This window comes from Annulohypoxylon truncatum (assembly GCF_022578515.1).
Source record: "Annulohypoxylon truncatum strain CBS 140777 unplaced genomic scaffold F4807scaffold_35, whole genome shotgun sequence".
Taxonomy (NCBI): Eukaryota; Fungi; Ascomycota; class Sordariomycetes; order Xylariales; family Hypoxylaceae; genus Annulohypoxylon; species Annulohypoxylon truncatum.
The window spans coordinates 371,110-391,588 of record NW_025953821.1 but is presented as its reverse complement, the minus strand read 5'-3'; the positions used below and the strand labels follow the sequence as shown (position 1 = coordinate 391,588).

Genomic DNA, 20,479 nt, shown 5'->3' with positions numbered 1-20,479 from the left:
CGCTGCTTCTTGACGAACGGGACAACGAGGTCTCGGAGCTATATGTGTTGAGTCTTGGTTCCGGTCTGTGCTTCTTTTATTCTGTACATCATACTAACTTTACGATTAGGACTTAGTGATCAAATCTGTTATTGACAATATTATTCAAATTCCGAACGAATGGATGTCTGTCTGATTTCAAGACTCTTCAATTTGCCATTATTCCTTTCCAACGCTCGGCATGCTTCGGTCCCTAGGAAACCAATTGGGATCTTTTACATATCCATCTGTCGGCCGGGAAGACTTGTAAGCCCTATGCAATCACTCATTAGTTCCAGCCCTTCGGTACTATGTCCACGCAATAGCGCGATATCAATCGATAACTTACATCCGTCAATATCCTCCTCGACAGTGCTCTTGATAGTGCACTGGTTAGACTGAGCCACACTCTGCGTTGCGATGCCATTGCTTAGCAGGGGTGCGGAGTCCATAGCTCGCTGCAGCGCATCGCCCTTCCAGCCGAAGACGTAGTCGGCGTGCGTGCCGTATCCCACGCTGTCCTCGTAAGACCAGACGAAGGGTTGGGAGCCGTCTTCAGGCCAGATCGACTTGTCGTTGAAGGGCCTAGTGTCCCACATCGTCTCCAAGGCAACTTGCGGTGTTCGAACCGGGTGCGAGGAAGGACACGCGCCGGCGGGGACGAAGCCGCCTTTGTTGGTGTTGTACATGTGGTCTTGGTGGTTGGGGCTGTCGAGGTTCTTGCCGTCCCAGCATCTAAAAGGGCCCGTGTCATTAGCGCAAGTGCATGGAAAGATTTGATGGCGAAGGTGATCACGAACGCGGGGAAGTGGTGGATAGCCATGATCCCAGCAGGGCAAGGCTGCTTGGGGAACTCGGCGGTCTCGGGGAACCGAGTCATGACGTCCTGCAGACAGGTGTAGCGAAGGCCGGGGTTGCTCCCGTCTTTGCTGTTGGGGGTTCCCACCGTCATTCGGAAACCCTGGGATTGTTAGGCCGACCAAATATCATATGGGTACTCGGACAGTAAACTTACAGGCTTGAAAGCTGTAACCTTTTGGTTTCCATTGGAGCTGAATGACTCTTGGATGTAGTAGACAGTCATTCCGCCTTTTAAGTCACCTAAAAGGGCGTTCGGGTACTGGCCCACTCGCTTGTAAGTTCCGTTGCGGGCCTTGAAGTACATAACGGCGGTCCAGTAATTAGAAAGGTCTTCGGAGAAGGTACAAGTCGTGCAAGTGGCTCTCTCGCTGACATCCGTGGTAGGGTCCATCGTCGCGTTGAAGCCGTTTCCACCGATGATCTGGTGGAGATGCGCCGAGGGTATGACACCGGGCTCGACGAGGGGGTCGAGACGCTGGACGCTCAAGGTCGCACATCCGAAGCGGAGGTACGCCTGGGAGGTGGCGGCAAGCGCCGTAGCGAGAGCTAGGGAGTATCCCTTCATACTAGTGATGGTGCCGATGTTGAATTCGATGACAATGTTGATGATGCGGCCCGAAGTTGGTGAAAATGCCGAAAGGCTAGCATCATGAAGCTACACAGTCCTACTATCGACTAGTATATATACGGGATACTCAACCATCATGTCAATTGAAATTCGCTTATGCCGCGCTCAGCGGCAAAATACCCGGGGCTGGATTATTTATTTTGCATTCATCCAGACGCTTGCAATTAAGTCAATGGTCTGTATAATTACCAGAACGCTCACCTGTTACACCGAGCCATAACAACGACTAGAACGGCAGCAAAAGGATGGGTGGCTATAACTAAAAAATAGATACCTAGGCACAGGTGAAGAGGTGCAATTATACGACCCAAGAACATCTGGGTAAGCATCAAGTTATCCCAAAAGATTAGGGGGATGGCCAAATTTGGAATACGGCAGTTGGATGATTGGTTTCAAGGCACCTTACTGCCGGTGACCCCCGTTCCGAGCGCCCGCATTTAGTTGTACCCCCCTGAATGTATCCGGACTTGGGAACTTACCTCTACCACACTTGCTTTCCGACTGCCGGCAGTCGTATACCGTTCGGCAGGCACCTAACATGAGTTGAATCCAGGTCTTCAGTGGTTGTTTCCGTCAAGTTTGCAAAGTCCTGCCTGCCTACCCCCCGCCGGACTTTGTGGCTGGCCAATCGACGTTGGCCATACACTAGCGCATTGCCTGATTTGGCAATTTCCACGGACCACCTCTCTCCACACCTTTTCTTCGCTCCTAGGATGTAGAGGAGAACAAACAAGACTCAGTTGTGTGAAGAGATGATTGGAAATTTCCAGCTTCGCATTCCAGTAATGTTTCCCTGAAGAACGTCTGGCTGGGCGAACGGAGTCCCATAATGAGAACGGTACGTTCCAACTTGTGAGGAAAGTAAATGCGCACTATGAAGCTTAGGGGAATAAATCGTTCGTAGTAAAAGGAAATAACAATGTTTTGGTAACTATTCTATTTACTGTCCAAGAATCGCTCTTTATATGAAATTCTATATACGCGTTTATAACCATTCTATTTCCAACTTAGAATCGTTTGCACATCATATCCTCCCAGGTAAGCACAAGTGCTAGAGCAACCCCAATTCTATAATCTCACCTAATGTTACTGACTTAACTCAAACATGCCTAGCCAAAAAAGCGTACCCATCACCAACCGCCTCAACCGCCTCCGCATTCGACTCGTGGCTGCGATACATATCAAACAGATGCGCCGCATTCCCAATAAGCCTTAGTTCGGCCTCGACCCCGCTCCGCCGCAGCTCATCCGCCGTGCGCTGCGCCTGCTGCCACGGGATCAAGTCGTCCTCGTAAGGGTGCACCAGGAACGTCGGCGTCTTGTACGCGCCCGCCCGGATCTGCGCCAGCGGGCTGATGGCCTGGACCTGCGCGGGAGTGGGCGGAGCTAGCTTCGGCACGCTGTTCTGCGCCGACTCCTTCTTCAGCCCGTGCACGAGCACGGGGACCGTCTGCCCGTGCCAGTTCATGTGCAGCACGATGCGCGAGCGCGCGTCGTTCTTCGCCATCCAGCCGCCCGCCGCGCGCGTCCCGGTCGGCGGGTTGTACGCTGTGATGGGGGAGTCGGAAATGCCTTCCCATAGGTCGTACGCTTCTGTCGTCAGGGCGGCGTCGCCGTAGGGCTTGTTCTCGCGAGACCAGCATTCGTCCTCGTAGTCGGTCGGGCAGTAGAAGGCTAGGATGGCGTCTGGTGGTTGCAGGCCGGCTGAGGGCGCGGTCCAGCCTAAGCTTAGGGCGAGGGTGCCGCCGGTTGACCAGCCGACGGCGACTACGCGATCCCCGGTAATGCGCACGTCGGGTCGCTTGAGAGTTAGGGATGGGAGGGTGGTGCGAGCCCAGCCTAAGGCATCTCGGACATCGGTCATCGGACCTTCTATGAGGGTGGTCTCAGGGCAGAGACGGTAGTCGATGCTAATAGGTATGAATCCTGCGTCTAGAAGGATTTGCGTCTGCTTTGGACGGACATCCTTCCGAGAAAGCATTATGTGGCCTCCACCGTGGACCATCAAGGCTATACGGCATCGTAATTAGTATAGAGGTACTCTAGTGATAGTTACCGAGAGGGAGGCTCACCAATAGGTCGTGCTTTATTGCTGGTCTGCAGTGTCGATGGGTAGAATATGTCGGCGTGGAGTGGCAATGATCCGACTTGCTTAAAGACCACTGTCTCCTCTGTCTCAAGAGGGGATGCTAGCTCGAGGGTCGGGGTGCTGATAGGTGGGGATGAAAGCTGAGCTGTCGGCGACGCGACAATAACGCGCAGGATCTTGGCCTCCTCGCTTGCGCCGTCCGACCAGTCAACCCACTGGAAACCTGATGACTCCAGGTCCTTTTTCCACCTCAATTCGGAAGCGAGAGCATGTGTGCGACCGTCGTCAAATAGCCACCATCCCTCCACCAACCCCCAGACAAGATCGAACCAGTAGAGGTTCTGGGTGTGCTCAACGAGACAAACTTGTCCATCTTTGCGCAGCATTTTTCCAATGTTGGTGCACGATCGGACGAGACTTGGGGTAGCGTGGATGCAGTTCGTGGAAATGATCACATCGAACCGTCGTTGCAAATCTGCGCTGGGCTCTTTCTCAATGTCTACAATACCGTATTCCATGAAGGGGTATTTGGCGAATTTCCTCTTGGCCGCAGCGACCAACGACTTCGACACATCTGAGAAGGTGTAGCGGATTTTCTGTCCGCCCGCGCTATTGTTAAGTTGCTCAATTAGGTGCTTCGTCGTCCCGCCCGTCCCAGCGCCGAGCTCCAGGATCCGGATCTCGCGTTGGCCCTGGAACCGCTCGCAGACGTCGACCAAGAAACGCGCGAGGTACGACGTCGCGGCTCGGAACATGGGGCCGTTGGTGTACACATCCTCCGTCAATTGTCTCGCCTCGGCACTTCCGAACATCAAGGCCAAGGGGTCGGCCTGGCCCTTGAGGCAATCGGCTAGGCGAGCGCCCGTCGTGCGCAGTAGCTTGTGCTCCCCGGCGTGTTGGGGGAATTTCTGCACGATGGCGTCGTGGAGGGTCTTAGCCGATGCCTGGGGCGCGGAGAGGCCCGTTCGCGTAGCGCCGGCGCCACTCCCCGCTATTAAGCCGCCGTCCTCGAGGATTTTGTACATCTGCGCCATTAACTTGCCGTGTTTGTGCTCGTACACAGGTTCAGGAAGACGGTCGCCCGCTTTTAGGGTCCGGAGATCGCATCCTAGGCTCGCCAGGGCTTCGACGGTGTATGCGATTACGAGTTCTGACTGCAGCGGGTAGACGGTTTCACGGAATTGGCCGAACCCGTATTTCTGGATGTCAGCGTCAAACGAACTGCGGTTGCTGGAAAGCCACTCGCTGCTAACTGCGGCTATTCCTCCGTCTTCGATTTCTGGCTCTTCTTCTTTGTAGCCGTTTGTCGCTCCGTTTGTGCTAGCTGATCCGTTCTGTGTCGATGTTGCAGCGGGAGTAGGAGCAGGCGCTGACGCACCACCACCACCACCACCCAGTAGCTTAGTCAGGGATTGGACATCTGTCAAGTCTTGCATATCGTCGATCGATAAAGTTACGTCGAATCTCTTCTGGATCTCACCAGAAATCTCCGTGATCATCAACGAGTCCACACCTAAATCTGCTAGATCCGAGTCGAGTTGCACTTCATCAACGGTCATTCCGAAGATTTCGCTTAGCATCGTTCGTACAGATAAGTCAACTTCAGAAGCAGCGGAAGAAGGAGCAGCAGCAGCAGCAGATACCGGTTCGGCCGATGGTGAAGACTCTACGGCAGCTTGGGTTTGTTGCGATGTTCCGTTAGGCAGGGCCTTCGGGGTTGGCGTTGAGTCCCCATTTGTGAAGAGATCATTCCTCGTTGGCGATACAGAAGAAGTCTTCGGTGGCGCAGGTATGGTAGAGTTCTCATTGATCTTTGACAAGACTCTGCGTAGGGAAGCAAGAGGTACCGTGGTGAATTCCGCCCCTAGCAAGGCTACAACCACAGCTCCAGTCGTGGCGTCCAGCACGAATACATCGTTGACGAGCGTGTTCTTGCCCTTGGGTTCCATGTTTGAGTACAACTTCCACGTTCGCGCGGAAGGCTTGTCGTGGCCGTTCGACTGTAAGAACGCGTCACTCCAGAGGACTTCGCCAATAGCATTGCACACGGAGACTTCGTCGTCGCTACCCTCTAGCAAACAGTTCACGTGAATACCGGCGATCTGCAAGAAGTTATCAATGGCTAGAGGATCCGAGATGCTATCTCCAAGGCGCTCTGCTTCTTTGCCTGGAGGCATGACCACGTCACCTACGACCTCGCCGTCATAGGCGATGGTGTTGCGGACACCCTTGTAATACGAGGCATAATTGACGACCCGAGCGAAGATTTTGTAGAGGACGTCTCCGGCTAGTCTGTTTGCACCGGGGTTTGAAGCAATTTGGTCGTATCGCGACCTTCCTAGCAGACGTTTGACGAATTGGAAACGAGAAGTTGCCGCATCCGCCGCGAGGAGAGTCACGGTACCTTGGGCGTGGTTGGTGCGTTTGGAAGCAGGTGGCGGATTCGCAACGTCGGCGGGTGTGGAGAAGAAAGTGAAAGACCACTTCGGGCTGCCGCTTTCATTGTTGGGGCCCCGTTTAAAGCTGATACGGAGGACTCCGTTCGGCTTTAGTCCCAGCGGCGATAAGATGCGCATGTTCTCGATATGAGGCACTTCCGAACTCTTCGCTCCAGCCTCCTGAAGAGTTTGCGCTGCTCGGATAGCTAGTTCGAAGTACAAGCCTGCCGGTGTCAGGCTCTGACCCACGACTGCGTGACCCCTGACGCTCAGCTCAAAAATATCATGCGAAGGATCGACGGCGAACAAGGTCTCTCCATCGGCGTCTCCAAGACGTCGTAATAATTCAGGTGGGCCAGCTGTGACGGGCGCTGAAGTCTCCACAGCGGATTGTGGACGATGGGGTTGGTATTGTATCCAATGCTTCGTCTTAGCAAATTGGTAGGGAGGTAGGTCCAACCACTTGTACCGATCCCCATCTGTGCCGTGGAAAGCCCAGAAGTCTGCTGTAGAACCAGCTTCCCAGAGCCCAGTTGAAGCCTTGGCAAGGCTAGTCCAAGGGTTGCCACGACCTAGATCCATCGACAGGAAGACGTCCTCTCTGTTTGCGGGCACAGCTCGGCGCATCATACCAGTGATAGGGGACATAGATCCAGCTTCAAGCCAGATGGATGTAGGGTATCGACTAGCGATCCGCTGGACAGCCTCCCCGAAATACACGGTTTCGCGCGTGTGCTCCACGATCTTAGCAGGGTCGATGCTAGTCCAACTTTGGCCGCGAGAGCATGTCTCGACCGGAATCGACGGTTTTCGCCAGACGAGGGATCTGGCCAAGTCTTCTAGGCCATCCAATATCGGATCGGCAAGACGGGAGTGATACGCGTGGCTGTTGGCCAGCTTGACCGTCTTTAGCCCCGGGGAAACTTTACAGGTCTGTTCAATGGAATCTACCGCAGCCGCTTCTCCAGCGAGAACAATGTTACGTGGACCATTGTAGCACGCCACGTCGACAGTGTTCGTTTCACCGACAGTTTGAAGGATGGTATCGAGACGCTCTTTATCTCCTTCAATTGCCAGCATGACACCGGGATCAGCACCCCAGAGCTTCTGCATTAATTGAGCGCGACTCGTGACTAGGCGAAGCCCATCGGTTAAGTCAAGGCTCCCAGACACAGCCAAAGCCGTTAGCTGACCGAAGCTATGCCCTATCAAGGCGCTGACCTGCAACCCGGCATCTATCCAGGTCTTCGCACTGGCATACTGGACGGAGAATAACATAGCGTGCAGCAAGACTAAGTCATCGACAGGAGCAGGGTCGAATATACGTGGGAAGATTGAAGGTAATCCTAGAGAGCGACTTGCCTCGTCGCAGTTCTCAAGATGGCCTCTCAGCAGAGACGAGCTGTTGAAAAGATCTCGCGAGAGGTAGATGCTGCGACCTGTCTGGCCGCCGAAGCAAAGCACAACCGGCGCTGGCCACTGTACGGCGGATGTCTTCTTTTTATCCATTTTCCTTTGGGACAAGGGACGGGCGCCGGATGTAATAGCGTCTAGGTCTTGCTTAAATGCAGAGAGGCTTGTGGTGGTCCATGTGGACGTATACTCGAGAGTCTTGTTTTGCTTGCGCGCCAAGTTATACGCCACGTCGCCCAGTGTGATCGAGGCATTTCGGTCTAGGAATGTCTTCAGAGCGGCGCTGTACGCACACAAGCTTTCCGGCGTCTTGGCCGATAGGAATATCGGATATTCGACGGTAGTGCTTTCTGACAATTTGCTAATAGCAACTTGCTCCGTCGAAACCGGGCGATATTCTCGGATTACGATGGCGGCATTGCTTCCAGCCGCACCGTAATTGTTGATCAAGGCTGCTCGTCTAGTACTAGTTTGCCATTGGCGAGTCCTATCGGCAATAGCTAATCTGTCGGGCTCCAAGGCAGGTATCTTGGGATTGAGGCGAGTAAAGTTGGGCTGCTTGGGAATAGAGCCATGTTGAAGCATGAGGAGAGTTTTGATAACTCCAGCAACACCGGACGCAGCCTCGGTATGGCCGATTACGTCCTTGACGGAACCGATTACTAGCTCCTGGGCTCGGTGAGGGTCACCGAATGCAGTACGAATGCTAGCGCATTCAATGGGGTCGCCTACCGGGGTTCCTAAAATGCCACATGTAAGTATGTTGTTACAACTTGTTCAAGTGAACTTTTTTGCAGGAGAACGGTAAAAGTGCAACATCTTCGATAGGGCTGAGAGTTACATGGAGATTTTCAACTTACCCGTTCCATGGGCCTCCACATAGGAGACATCTGAAGGAGAAATGCCACCACCGGCCAAAGCCTGGAGATACAGATCGCTCTGCGAGTTTGAATCCGGAACAGTGATTGGACTACAGCTAGAGTTCTGGTTGACAGCTGTACCCGCAATGGTACCGAGGATGCGATCATTGTCGGCTATAGCTTGTGCTAATGGCTTTAAGACTAGTACACCGGCACCCTCACCTCGGCAATATCCGTCCCCAGTAGCATCGAATGCCTTCGAGCAGCCGGTGGGACTGAGAAAAGAAGCGGCAGCCAAGTTTTGATAGAAAGTAGGACTCGTTATCATGTTAACACCACCCGCAACAGCGATGGAGCAGTCGTTCGTCTGGAGAGCTTTGCAGGCATTGTGGATAGCCACGGCCGACGAAGAGCACGCGGTATCGAATACGACCGAAGGTCCAGTCCAGCCGAAATAATGACTAACCCTCCCGCTGATAAAAGCCCGAATAGCTCCACAAGCCGAGAAAGCCGTCGCATGCTCCGATGCGATGTTGTCCTCGTACTCAACGTAACCCGCGCCCACGTAGCAACCGACAGGGCGGTTGGGCAACTCGGCCCCGCCTGCGTACCCGGCTGATTCCATGGCTTCGTATGAGACCTGGAGCAAAAGCCTCTGCTGCGGGTCCATTGACGCGGCCTCGCGGGCGGACATGCCGAAGAAACGGTGGTCAAATGCATCGTGGTCTTTGATAAAGTTGCCGAAGAACGGTCCCTTAGGCGTACGCCATAATTCCGAAGACTTGAATCGATTTTCAGGCACAGGAGTGGTGGCGTTTTTGCCCGAGTTGATTAAGGACCAGAACTCTTCGAGAGAATCGGCTTGCGCATATCGGCACGCCATGCCGATTACGGCGATAGGCTGCGTGGTCCCTGTGACTGGGGGAGGAACGGTGCTGTACGGCGTCGTCTGTCCGGTCGTCAAGTTGCTGTTTGGCAGTGTAGTATAAGGGGGTGTCGACGTCTGTGAAGACGGTCCAAGGAATTCGTCTACTGCCACAGACGCTGATTTCAAGGATCGAGGGATGGCTCCCGAACTGCTACCAATGGGTACCACGTTTACCGGTTGGCCGTCCAACGCGTCCAAGGCTGCTTGTACAGTGTCGTACCATTTGCATACGTCAGCTAGTATGCAGTTCAAGGCAATTTCATGAAGCATCCCGCTCGTTATGACCTCGGTATCCGAGGTAGACCTCAGGGGTAAGATCAACTCTTCGACAGCGGGGAACTGGAAGTCTTGGTTCTGCTGACATAGTGCTTTCACCTGCTGCACTAATTCTGCTCGGTCTGGCTTATTCTTATGATATCTACCACATAGGCCGATTGGCTGGGCAGACAGTCCGCCATCAGCTAGTTGCCTAGAGAAGCCGACGAAGTGGCTCTCTGGTATTGTGATTGTTACCCTGTCTACGTCCGTGACGCATGAGACATATGCCTATGGATTAGAAGGTAAGTTAGGGACAGTAAGTAGGTATGTGAATGAGTACGGTGAATTACCTCAGGAAAAGATGCCAGCGTCTTTTCAAAATGCTCCTTTTCAAGGGCCGATGTCCAACGGACCGACCATGTAGAGCTATGCTCGAGTGTGGCACATCCGTCCGAAAGCCCCTGTTCATCGAAATCAACGATGCCTCCAATGGCTACAGCTAGCCGAACCGCGGTAGCTGTCAACTTTTCCAGTTCAGCTCTATTTCGCGCGCTTGCCACAGCAGCAGCGGATAGGAAACCAATGCAAAATCCCTGGACAGTGCCCTGGTGACCGTGATGGATATATTCGGCAATCTGAGCGATGACCGTCAAAGGAGCGAGAAGCAAGTTGTAAGGCGGCGCCAACCGGGGTGCATCTTCAGTCTCATTCTCGAAGAATGTCGCAACCTGTTGCAGCTTTTCTTTGGCATTCGTAAGAGATCCAAGGCGGGGAATGCTGGGTTCAATGATAGAGGTCCATAAGGAGGGCAGCTCATTTATGATCTCGACGAGGAACTCAAGATCGGGATTGTCTAGAATTGTCCTCCGTAAATCTATCAGACGACTCGGGACAAGTCGTGCAAGTTGAGGGCCGAACAGCAATAAAGTGTTCCCAGCCGTCTTTGGGGTCGTTGTACGCATCTTTCCGAAAGTTAACGTCAAATTGTACCGTTATGAGAAAGAAAATCGGCTGTAATAGTCGTTGAGGGGTCTATTCTTCGTGGAAGATATACACCTTCGTAATATAAGTTACTTATATTTCAGTCATGAAGTTGATTCATATGACTGGTGTGTTAAAGGTAGTTGGCTCAGACATTCGAGACATTGCCCGGAATCTGGGGAGCATGTTTATAAGGGCAATGGGACGGCGCGGCACGGGTGAACTAACACAAACTAATCTAATCTTACCTGGGTAGATAGTCTATGATCCTTCTCGGAAAGTGTGGCATTGCACGATCTTCGACAAGGACACTGTTTCTCATGGTTTCCTAATGGATTAAGGGATCGAGACGAGACATCAGCCCGCATGTTTGGTTCATACTATCTGCTTTCACCTATCTAATCTAGTCGCTAACCACAGTCCATATCCTTGACCGAGGTCATCCCATGTTCGGCCATTATTTTTCTGTATATGTTGGAATAAACTCAAACAATTCACCTCGGGGAATATATCTGCTGGTGCCGCTACCGGGTGAAGTCTTATTAACCTGTTAGTCAGGCATATCTAGGTAAGTGAAGGCTCCTATCAAACCACCCACGCTGCTGCCGCAACCGACCAGGATTCCCTTCTTGGACTTGTGATTTACCTGCAATCGCCGCATCTGGAAGTTTGTTAGTGTGGGTTTGAATGTGAATGTGCGGCGCAGTATCTGACATGATATCGCCCCGGCCTAGAATCATAGCATTTGCATTAATTACACCAAAGCCGTTTGCTCCGAGAGCTAACAGCCGCAACATTTTACTCATTAGACAAGAAGAGACGCTGACATGAGTATCCCTTGCATTCACCGCATTTCTATTTCATGGCAGCCCTATGATATGCGAAGGACTAAAATCTGACAGACGTCTCGTTCAACAGCCTTGACTATCGACCGGACTAACAGCCAATGATAACCGGAGATCGTAAGCGTACCTACGTAATCAACACAGTATAAAACGCCAATTCGAAAGGATAAACATGGAAAAGACCGGACTACTAGGTAATTAGGTAGGCTTCACTGGTAAACTAGAATCCTACCTATCTTAGTAATTAACAGAATCAAGTATATAATACGAAATCAGTAATTTTGCAGGAAGTTAAGGCTCTACCTACCCATGCTGATTCATTGAATCCCTGTACAGTTCTCGAATGCTACGGAGAGGGTTCAAGAAGATCATTGGCAGGGATACACAGTAACAGCATCGAATGAACGTAGTCATGAAAACGGGCGTACATTAACATTCTTACTAGAAGCGATTGAAGATCGTCAACATGAGGTGCATCAGATCCAGCGGACGGTGTGATTTGTGACAAATCCTCTGTATCCGCAGTGAACCAATTGAAGTAATAGGGCAAGGCCTTTTTGAGTGTGGCTTCAGGGTTAGGAAGAGAGCAAAACGGCATTTGCATATGCGGCGGCCTGGTCCAACGTGCATAGAATCCTGCAGTTGCAATGGTCCCCAGTAGATATTTATGTACTTCGGTACACACGTTTCGATGACCTTTCTTGGGAAGTGCGAGAAGTGGACCCAACCCACCTGTTTTTTTGTAAGGATATTTAGAAACTCCGTGCCATCACTCTTCCAACTAGACTGCTAGAGAAGGAATGTATGCCGATACTGCAACGAATGAATATTGCAGGAAAAGGGTACCTAAGTACATAAGGAAGCAAATACGAAAATCGTGATAGCTTAACAACCAAGACATATGCTGATGAAGTTGGGCCTTATTACGTACTCGGTTCTGCATGAGTATACGCGTAACGATGCCGGATCTAAAGTTGGTTTAATTATTCTTCAATTGTTCATATCCATAAGTCGGAGAATAGGGAACCATGGCGCTAAGCTCTTAGAGATTAGGGGTTAGGAACTATGTACGCTTCCCAGATCGTGTTAGATAAGCAGATCATCGCCCCGGATCGGCCCGCAAACTCTAAAGCCACATCGTCCGATCCTGTGCCCGGCCCGCTCTACCGTTGTCCTGGCGCGCCACTAATTCGGAAAGCGCTCTGTGCGCGGAAGCCACAACCAAATCACTCTGCGGTTTGGGAGCGGTGCTCCGCATTAGATAATACACGGGGGCAGGGGCAGTAGTAGGTAACACGACGCCGGATTCCAGGCTTACTACCCGTGTCAAAGTATGCAATCATGTAATCGTTAGATTATAGGGGATTTTAGACCTAGATGAGCCTATTTCTATTGGTTCTGTAAGGTATTGGCATTGTCCTTAATCGTGATTCACCCGGCCATTATTTTGTAACTTACACTACCTGGGCTTGTACCTCGGCCCGTAGCTCGGTGTTCGGCGGATATTATAATTGAGTGAATTGTCTTTTGCGATGATCTGATTTCCTTAGTAGTTAGATTGGACCGCAAAGTGAGACTTCATGATAAAGGGCGGTATTAAACCGGACTTAATTACTACTTCGAATTTAAGCATGTCGCTGATAGAACCTACCTAGTTGTTTACCTAATTAGTAAACCCACGTGGAAAGACAAAATACTAGGTCAGGAAGGAATAGATAAACCCATGATTTACATCGACGCTATCTCATGAATTCAAAAGTAGCTTGACTCCTTACGTCCTCTGGCAGATGATCCTAGCTCCATCAATTACCTTGTTTATCTCTAGTTAGTGCTTCCTTGCACGCTTTAAACACGTCAAACCTAGAAGAGTTAGTTCCCGCATTTAACTCGATGACGCCAGCTAGACTTACGTATAATCATGCGCGAGCCGCTCGAAGAAAGAAGTTGGTACATCTAGCGGGAAGATTAGTGGTGGGATATGATACCAGGGCAAGATTAAGCATAAAAATAGCCTCATTTAGTAAGAAGCTAAAATAATTCTGGTCAAACGTACCTGAGCCTGGTGGGTCAGCATATTGTCGTACCCTAGCTTCCACCTCTTTTTCTTTCCCAAGGCGCACCCTAGAAAGTGACTGGACTCTCGATGCGCGCAGCCTTCGAACTTGCTCAAAGAGGGCGAGACGGCTGGGAACATCTGCCGCAGATTCATCACCACCTTTGAAAAGCGCCCCCAAGGCACCCGCGTCCTCAATAGCTTGGTTTGCTCCTTGCGCACCAAACGGAAGCATCTGTATCTCTTGCGTCAGGATGTCAAAACAGATGTATTAGGGGACAAAATAAAACAGGAAATATAGCCTACTGGATGAGCTGCATCCCCAACTAAGACAACCTTTCCTCGATGCCAAGTAGGAAGGGGATCGTGAAAGGAAAGAGGCCAGTCGGTGACGTTGGGGGCGACGCTAAATGGAATGTAGTTTTAGAGAACTTTTCCGGGTTGATGGCGAGAACGGTCGAATGCCTACTTGATGATATGAACTATACTAGGATGATAATGACTGAATTGTCTCAGCATAAGCGTCTTGGTGTCTTAGGATGTCTTGGTCAGCTCTCCTGTTAGTAGGTCTCATTTAGCCAGTGCTTACCTTCGTCACCCTTGTAAATATTCCCATGGATACCTGCAAAATTTTGAACTTCTCCACTGCGTGAAACATGAGTATCTTGCTTTCATGGGACTCTAATGCGGGGGAAGACGTACTCTCGACACGTGTACCATACCATATGACGCTCTGTCTGAGCGGTCGTGTCCGCTAAGACACTATTGCCTCTTCCTTTGGACTTCAGCAGCTCTTGGAAGTGCGGATCATCTTTTAATTCAGATGTAGGGATCATAAAGCGGAAAGCGCTCATCCCTGATGGAGTTGGCTTGGCCGCATCCTGATCACCTAGCGCAATACCCCTCAGAACCGAGTGAAGGCCATCCGCACCGATAATGAGGTCGGCATGATGCTTCGATCCGTCTTCTAAAATCACAAAACCCTGCTCTGCATCGGCTGCCACCACCCTTGAGGATAACTGGAGGTCTAGAGCCGATGTTAGACGGAGAAGCTCATTATGTAGATCCACGCGATGAACCGTGTATAGAGGCGCTCTGTACTCCTCACGCGCGTTGCTTAACTCAGCGCGGTGAAGAGGCTTAAATGTGACGCCATCTAATACCTCAAAACACGCCATATCATCGGCACGGGCTCGCTTGAAATCGAATCCAAGGCGAGACAGCACACGCTCTCCATTAGGCGTAATCAAGAGAGCGGCTCCCACTTCAGCAGCAAAGGCAGACTTTTCTAGTATCTGTACTCTGTTATTATTTCTGGTGGACCATAGAATAGGTAAGAGTTGACGAGAAATCATCCAATTTTACCTTGACAGAATGGCCAGCCTGCTGCAGTGCGACAGCGGTACAAAGGCCGCCAATTCCTGCGCCGACGATGATCACTTGAAGTGGCATTTCTTCGACCTGTGGATTCCTCGAATATTCGACTAATTCTGGGATAGTCCAACGCTTCCGATGTACAAGGTAGCTTTATTGGCTTCAACTGGGCCATACTTATTTCCGGGAGTCTGGGAGTCATGATATATTAACCACTGTTTGGCTATCGAGAGAAATAAAGTAGGACACTAGTTCCGGGATATTTTCTCGGGAGCTTCCTATGGAGCATACATTTTAGCGCGACCAGGAATGATTGCTATCTATGTAGGTGGGACGAAGGATTACCTGTCATCTCTCACACTCGTACGATATGACAAACAGGTACAGGTACCTGTACCTATGTAATAAATCCTCGCACATGTTTTCGGTGAAATGTGATTATGTAAGTGGAATTTAGTAATACATCTAGGTACCCTGGTAGAGAACTCTATATTCCGAGCTCCTTTTTTCTCCTTCTTTCGTTCCATCTTTTACATCTATCATCTCATTTTGCCTCAGACCAAGGTAGATCTATACGCTAATTGAGTTGGCACCCGCTTCGTCATAATTGTGCGTTTCTATATGATTATTAAATAAATATACGTTTAATAATTTTCGGTAGATTAGTGATGTTAAAAATTTGTATTTTCTTCGCAAAGAGTTGCTGTAGAATCAAATTCAAGAATCCCGCTGCTGTGGAATCAAGTACGACTTACTTATGAGACGGCTTTGCTACCTTTTATTTAAATTGTTCTAATGAGCCAACTTGGTGCTGTTTAGAAACTAGTGAAATGAAGCCGGTATAGTAAGAGGTATATATGGATATTACAGGCTTAATATTTATATATAGGACTTTATAAATCCTGTTTTATAGCTCGCATAATGGCATATAGACTATTGAGAAGAGCTCCTATGTCATGCGCGCCGAAATTTGGTGGGAAATCGCTGCTTCCCGATTCTTGTAAGTCCGTCTCTTTTCTAGTAAGAATGTTGGTAGATGATTCAGGACCAGCATCCGTGCCTCCCCCGCCCCTTTGATCAGTAGTTGGAGATGGTCTTGGTCTATCTACACGCTCCCATAGATGGAGAAGAGCAGTTGTAACGCTCTGTAAAGCTCTCCGGATCACTACTCTAACCACTTCTTCTTTTGTTCCACCTATCAACTTGAAATTACCTATTGAGACTTCGACATCAAGGGCGAAGGGAAAAGTCTGGCCGCCGGCACTTTCAGGGAAAGTACCGTCGCTATGCGATATTGCATTTAGCTTTTGAAATAAAGAAAGCAGAATGCGAATGCTCGTGGCAAATAGCAGAAACCCCTCCTTTTGACCTTCTTCTCTTTGACACCGCTTACATTCCATGATAGCTTTCCAGGGAATCTGAGCTAACTGGACTCCGCGAAGGACGGAGTCTACAGTAGGGTTGCCAGCGTCAGAACATTGGAGATCTCCAAGCTGATAAACTAGTTGTACCTGTTGCTGGAGACATGAACAGTGAGTCGGCTCCTGAGGTATAGGTGGTCCTATACCTAAATGTTTATGTCTACGAGCTGAGGCGACACTTCTCGTGCTTTGCGATTCTATATCTTCCGCATATGAGCTGATGGTGGTCGTCGCATACCCGCTGTCGCATGCAGAACTTGGAGTTCCGAAAGCCAAGTCTTGATATGGTGATTGATCTTCAGTGTTGGTAATCTAAGAAAAAGATGGTACGATGATTAGTCAAGTAGAAGAGGATAAAAAGCCAACATGTATGCTTACACGTGTAAATGTTGCATTCGAGTCTCCTTCTGGACTTGTGTGCACATGTGACCCTCCAATTGTGTCGAAAAAAGATGAAAAGCTCGGATTGAATAAGTCTTCGGTTATGCCGGCGTGAAATCCATGCCCAAGATCAAACTCTACGGGCATTGGGTCCGATTGTTGCTGTGCCTCTCCCCGTGGCCCTGGTTCTGAAACCCGTCTATCAACCGTGCCTTTGGCATACTTGCTTCCGGGTGCTTCACCTCGTCTGTTCGTGTCTTCTTTTACCACGAACCGCTTATTCTTGCTTCCTTTTGGTCTGCCGAGACGATTGCCTGGGCTATAGCTGCAGTTTGCTTGAGAGACCAAGCAAGTTACGCAGGGATTCCCTCCCGAACACCTAATCTTGGCTCGATGACAAGAGTCACACGCCGAACGTAGCCGGCCGGTCGGCTTCAAAGGCTCGGCGCGCTCTATAGACCGTGATTGGCTATCGGATGAAGAGACTTGAGGAGACATTGGTTTGGTTGGGGTATCATTCGAGGTGGCTACATAGAGAATGCAATGGCATGCGACGGAGAGATATTCCGGGGATTTTAATGAACTAGAAACACATCTGACTAAGAGTCCGACATTGAAGACTACTTAGTACCTAATTATTCCTGATATAGACGAAGCCTTTCACACGGAGTTGAGGACAGGAATACCTCGCACAGAGGTGGATAACCAGTCATGCGTTGGCCCCCTGGTTGTGTGAGTAACAACACGAATCATTTTATTCTGACATAATAGACAGCTGAAACGGCGCAACCCAGCCGGGTTTAAGATAAGGGAATTAAATTTTCTGGCAAGCGAATCGAGGCTCTGCAAGCATAATTTGACGACGGGTAAGATGCCTAGCGTGGCGAGGACCCTGCCTGGGGCGTGCGGGTCATCAGTTTCCCCGTCACTGGAAAGTCATCATCATATGGTAAAGATTATCTTTACCGCCTTTTCAAGAAAATTCTTACTTTCCAAGATTCCAACGAGATATACTTGGTTGAAGGGTCCATGACAGCTCTATGGGAGTCTACAATGACTTTGCACACGTCAATGTTGAACATAATTTCTCATGGGATCATGTTATTAACGTAGTGTCAATGTTGTACTTTAAGCTTAATTATGCAGATCTGTCACGCTTACGGGACGTGCATGCATAGGATCTAGACCACGGTGCGCGCTATGCAACCAAATCTAGCTAGGTAGCAAGCATCGCGTGTATGTTAACGCGCCCCTTAATGGAATCCGAGGATGCCGATACCGCCTGGCGGAGCTTACAATTATCACCGGCTCGTTAGCATTATTTTATGTTTCGGCTCGGATACTTGGCTTACCTAGCTTGTTGCAAATCCGAGCCTTTCAGCCTTACCGGGCTCTGCTGCCGGTATGCCATGCACTTGCACAGCTACCTCCTATGCACCACACTACAGACGGGATGGGTCACATGGTTTTTTACGATTACGGACTTCCTTCACCGCCGGTGCGAACCGCATAGGATTGACTAATACGAACTGTAGATAAAACGGATAGATATGCGTACTTACGTACATAGGTAGGTAACAGGAGGTTTATCGACATATCTTGTACAGTAAGCCCCTTTTTCTACCCCGGGACTCAAGATCTCATAATATTAAGGTTATCTTATCGCCCACCGGAGACCTTAACGTAGCTGCGTACTTAGTTAGAGAACTACCCCCATCCCCCACGTTTTTACTAAATGCCATTTATGCATAAGCGAAGGTCGATCTAAATCTGACTAACGTGTTTTTGATTCTAAGCTGAGATATGATTGGCCATTGCTTACATCATTACATGGATTATCCCTACTTGCATGTGAAAATGTTTCATTCCGAAGACGATTTGAAGAAACGCGTCTGACACCTCGTCCATTCTTTCTGGTTTCGATCTCTTACATGACCCCTACATACATACATACATAATCCTTCGAGGTCAACCTTGTCTCATTGATAGGAAACCTCATTTGAGATTACGAACATAATCCCCTCGGTGTGTATTTCTTTGTAATCGTCAATATACCTGTCGATTAGATTGGCCATTACGAAGCTGTGATGAGTAACGCTGGAGATCTCAGATGTGGCGCCCACGTTTTAGCTGTTACACAGCATCAGCTGTTCAAACCAGGTTGAGCTATTGCATGACTGCCGTATGACAGAGATAAACTTCAACAACTACTGGCGCCAGGAACGCAGACGATGCATGCCAACGATGAAATATTTACCAAGTGGCTTCCTCATTTAATCCGCGCTTCTCTTTAACAGCCGGGAATCATACAATATGTGTGTTAGTATTAGAATTGTTAAGTGCATGTATATCAAGTTGAGCTACTGAGCACTGATGTTAGACTGATAGAATACGGGATGGACAGTGGAACGTTGGGCCAAGATAGCTCACCAATCATCTCAACACTTGCTATATTTCTTGCTTCGACAATTGCCTGAGTTGAAACTGCTGTCAGATCTTAGTGCCTCGTTCCTTGTCCTGTGCCAACAACCCTTCTCATTCAACAAAATCCCTCAAGTCCTACGCTTGTCCCGACCAGGTTATCTTGGGCATGAACTCAACGACGCGTCCCCATAGTGGCAATCGCAATGCATTTTGAGTTTCTCGCCTTTTCCAGGTTTATCCACGATATGTATAACATCGATGGAATAACCCATGTGGCGTCAGCACTATAACAGGTTGTCGTGATCAGCCCCTGGAAGCTTCCGAATCCTTCAATCACTATCTCGAAGCTGCCCATCTTCATCGCGTAAACCTCAAAATATGGTGATGATTGCGAGCCAAAGACAGCAGAAAGACGGTTTCAAGATATGATGCAAGAATCATCTTTTTATCAATGGTTATCAGACAGTTAAAACGTTGGAACGTTGTATCCAATTTGCCGGGTCGGGGTCAAAAATCGGTTCGGAACCGAACCCGGCCGCAATATACCGGATACTGCTTAGGATTTTCCAAATTTGTAAGGTCGCGAAGGGACAGGACGGAAAGTTCACCAAATAGAGGCCTAGACTATACTCGAGGCGAATCCATATGCATTCCGTGTGAACTCGCCCATATCCGCTCAGCCGAATAAGGTCCATAGTCTGGAGTCTCAACCAATCCTCCTTGAACAGTCGCACGAGACGCAAACCACTTCTTGCGCCGTAGAACTGCCTCTGGACGGATAAGCCGCCGCCGTGACTGTGCCGCTAAACCCCATGGGGAACCCGATACCGAGCGTTTGCTACCATGCTGTAGAGGCGCGATACCCAACATCCTCATGCGATGACAGGGCACGGAGTTGAATAGCCGACATTATGCATCATGGCGCAATAGTCATTTGGACGGCGACATCGGTATCTTACTGCGTCACTGAATTAGTAATGAGGAATAGTTGCCGTCATCAATATAGCCCCGCGGGTACAGGTAGCTACCCAAAAGCTTAGGGTTAGAAATAGCCTCTCTGATGGAATTCTCAAGGCTTCGCATGTTCTGTGTAGCGACTGGCCTGGTCCTCTGATATTAATCTCGTTGCACTGGCATCAAAGTTGGTATCCACAACAGTGCCGTTGCTACAGAAATCACGTCCAACCCTCACGGCCTGCGACCACACGGGCCCTTCATCCCGCTCCGCCCAAATGTCGTGAGGGCGATAGATCCGCAGAATCGTCTGTAGACGGCAGATGAGCAGAAGCGGAAGATACATGAGGATGGCATCCAAGATGACGTTTGTGGGTGTCGATGAGGTAGCCGTCGGCACACTTGAGCTGGGCGACGGCTGCTCAATCGTCGGCGGGATTGATGAGTAGGCAGGAAGTCGTGTGCGCTAGGACAGCGGTGAAAGTATTGACGGTGAGTTCTTGCGTGCCTATGCGCCTTGAACACCAACATTTCATTTGTTGCTGCCGAAGGA

General features: G+C 49.9%; 3 protein-coding genes across 3 annotated transcripts; all 3 read right to left on the bottom strand.

The window, feature by feature from the left end:
- Window positions 1-254: 254 nt before the first annotated feature.
- F4807DRAFT_463854 (uncharacterized protein) lies at window positions 255-10,455 on the bottom strand (the record flags this gene model as incomplete). The annotated part of the gene is made up of 8 exons (XM_048002035.1): window positions 255-292; window positions 368-753; window positions 819-979; window positions 1,034-1,520; window positions 2,635-3,517; window positions 3,580-8,187; window positions 8,308-9,781; window positions 9,844-10,455. 8 exons carry the CDS (start codon window positions 10,453-10,455, stop codon window positions 255-257), a joined length of 8,649 nt encoding a protein of 2,882 aa, XP_047850885.1.
- Window positions 10,456-12,892: 2,437 nt separating this feature from the next.
- Window positions 12,893-15,025, bottom strand: F4807DRAFT_439803 (putative salicylate hydroxylase). The gene is made up of 8 exons (XM_047999244.1): window positions 14,738-15,025; window positions 14,075-14,667; window positions 13,962-14,017; window positions 13,842-13,905; window positions 13,679-13,778; window positions 13,373-13,607; window positions 13,230-13,272; window positions 12,893-13,179 (listed from the first exon to the last, which is right to left on the bottom strand). Exons 1-8 carry the CDS (start codon window positions 14,822-14,824, stop codon window positions 13,122-13,124), a joined length of 1,236 nt encoding a protein of 411 aa, XP_047850884.1. The 5' UTR covers window positions 14,825-15,025; the 3' UTR covers window positions 12,893-13,121.
- A 579-nt stretch (window positions 15,026-15,604) lies between these two features.
- F4807DRAFT_439801 (uncharacterized protein) lies at window positions 15,605-17,270 on the bottom strand. The gene is made up of 2 exons (XM_047999243.1): window positions 16,546-17,270; window positions 15,605-16,479 (listed from the first exon to the last, which is right to left on the bottom strand). The coding sequence occupies exons 1-2, from the start codon at window positions 17,044-17,046 to the stop codon at window positions 15,640-15,642; spliced, it is 1,341 nt and encodes a 446-aa protein (XP_047850883.1). The 5' UTR covers window positions 17,047-17,270; the 3' UTR covers window positions 15,605-15,639.
- Window positions 17,271-20,479: the final 3,209 nt, after the last annotated feature.

Bases quoted from the DNA above. Each gene is read 5' to 3' on its own strand.
- F4807DRAFT_439803 (XM_047999244.1), bottom strand. From the start codon at position 14,824: ATGCCACTTCAAGTGATCATCGTCGGCGCAGGAATTGGCGGCCTTTGT. The intron at 14,018-14,074 runs GTACGTCTTCCC...TGTTTCACGCAG, and splicing joins GTATGGTACACGTGTCGAGA to TGGAGAAGTTCAAAATTTTG. The intron at 13,273-13,372 runs GTACGTTTGACC...TCTTCCCGCTAG, and splicing joins TGCTGACCCACCAGGCTCAG to ATGTACCAACTTCTTTCTTC.
- F4807DRAFT_439801 (XM_047999243.1), bottom strand. From the start codon at position 17,046: ATGTCTCCTCAAGTCTCTTCATCCGATAGCCAATCACGGTCTATAGAG. The intron at 16,480-16,545 runs GTAAGCATACAT...TCTTTTTCTTAG, and splicing joins CGAATGCAACATTTACACGT to ATTACCAACACTGAAGATCA.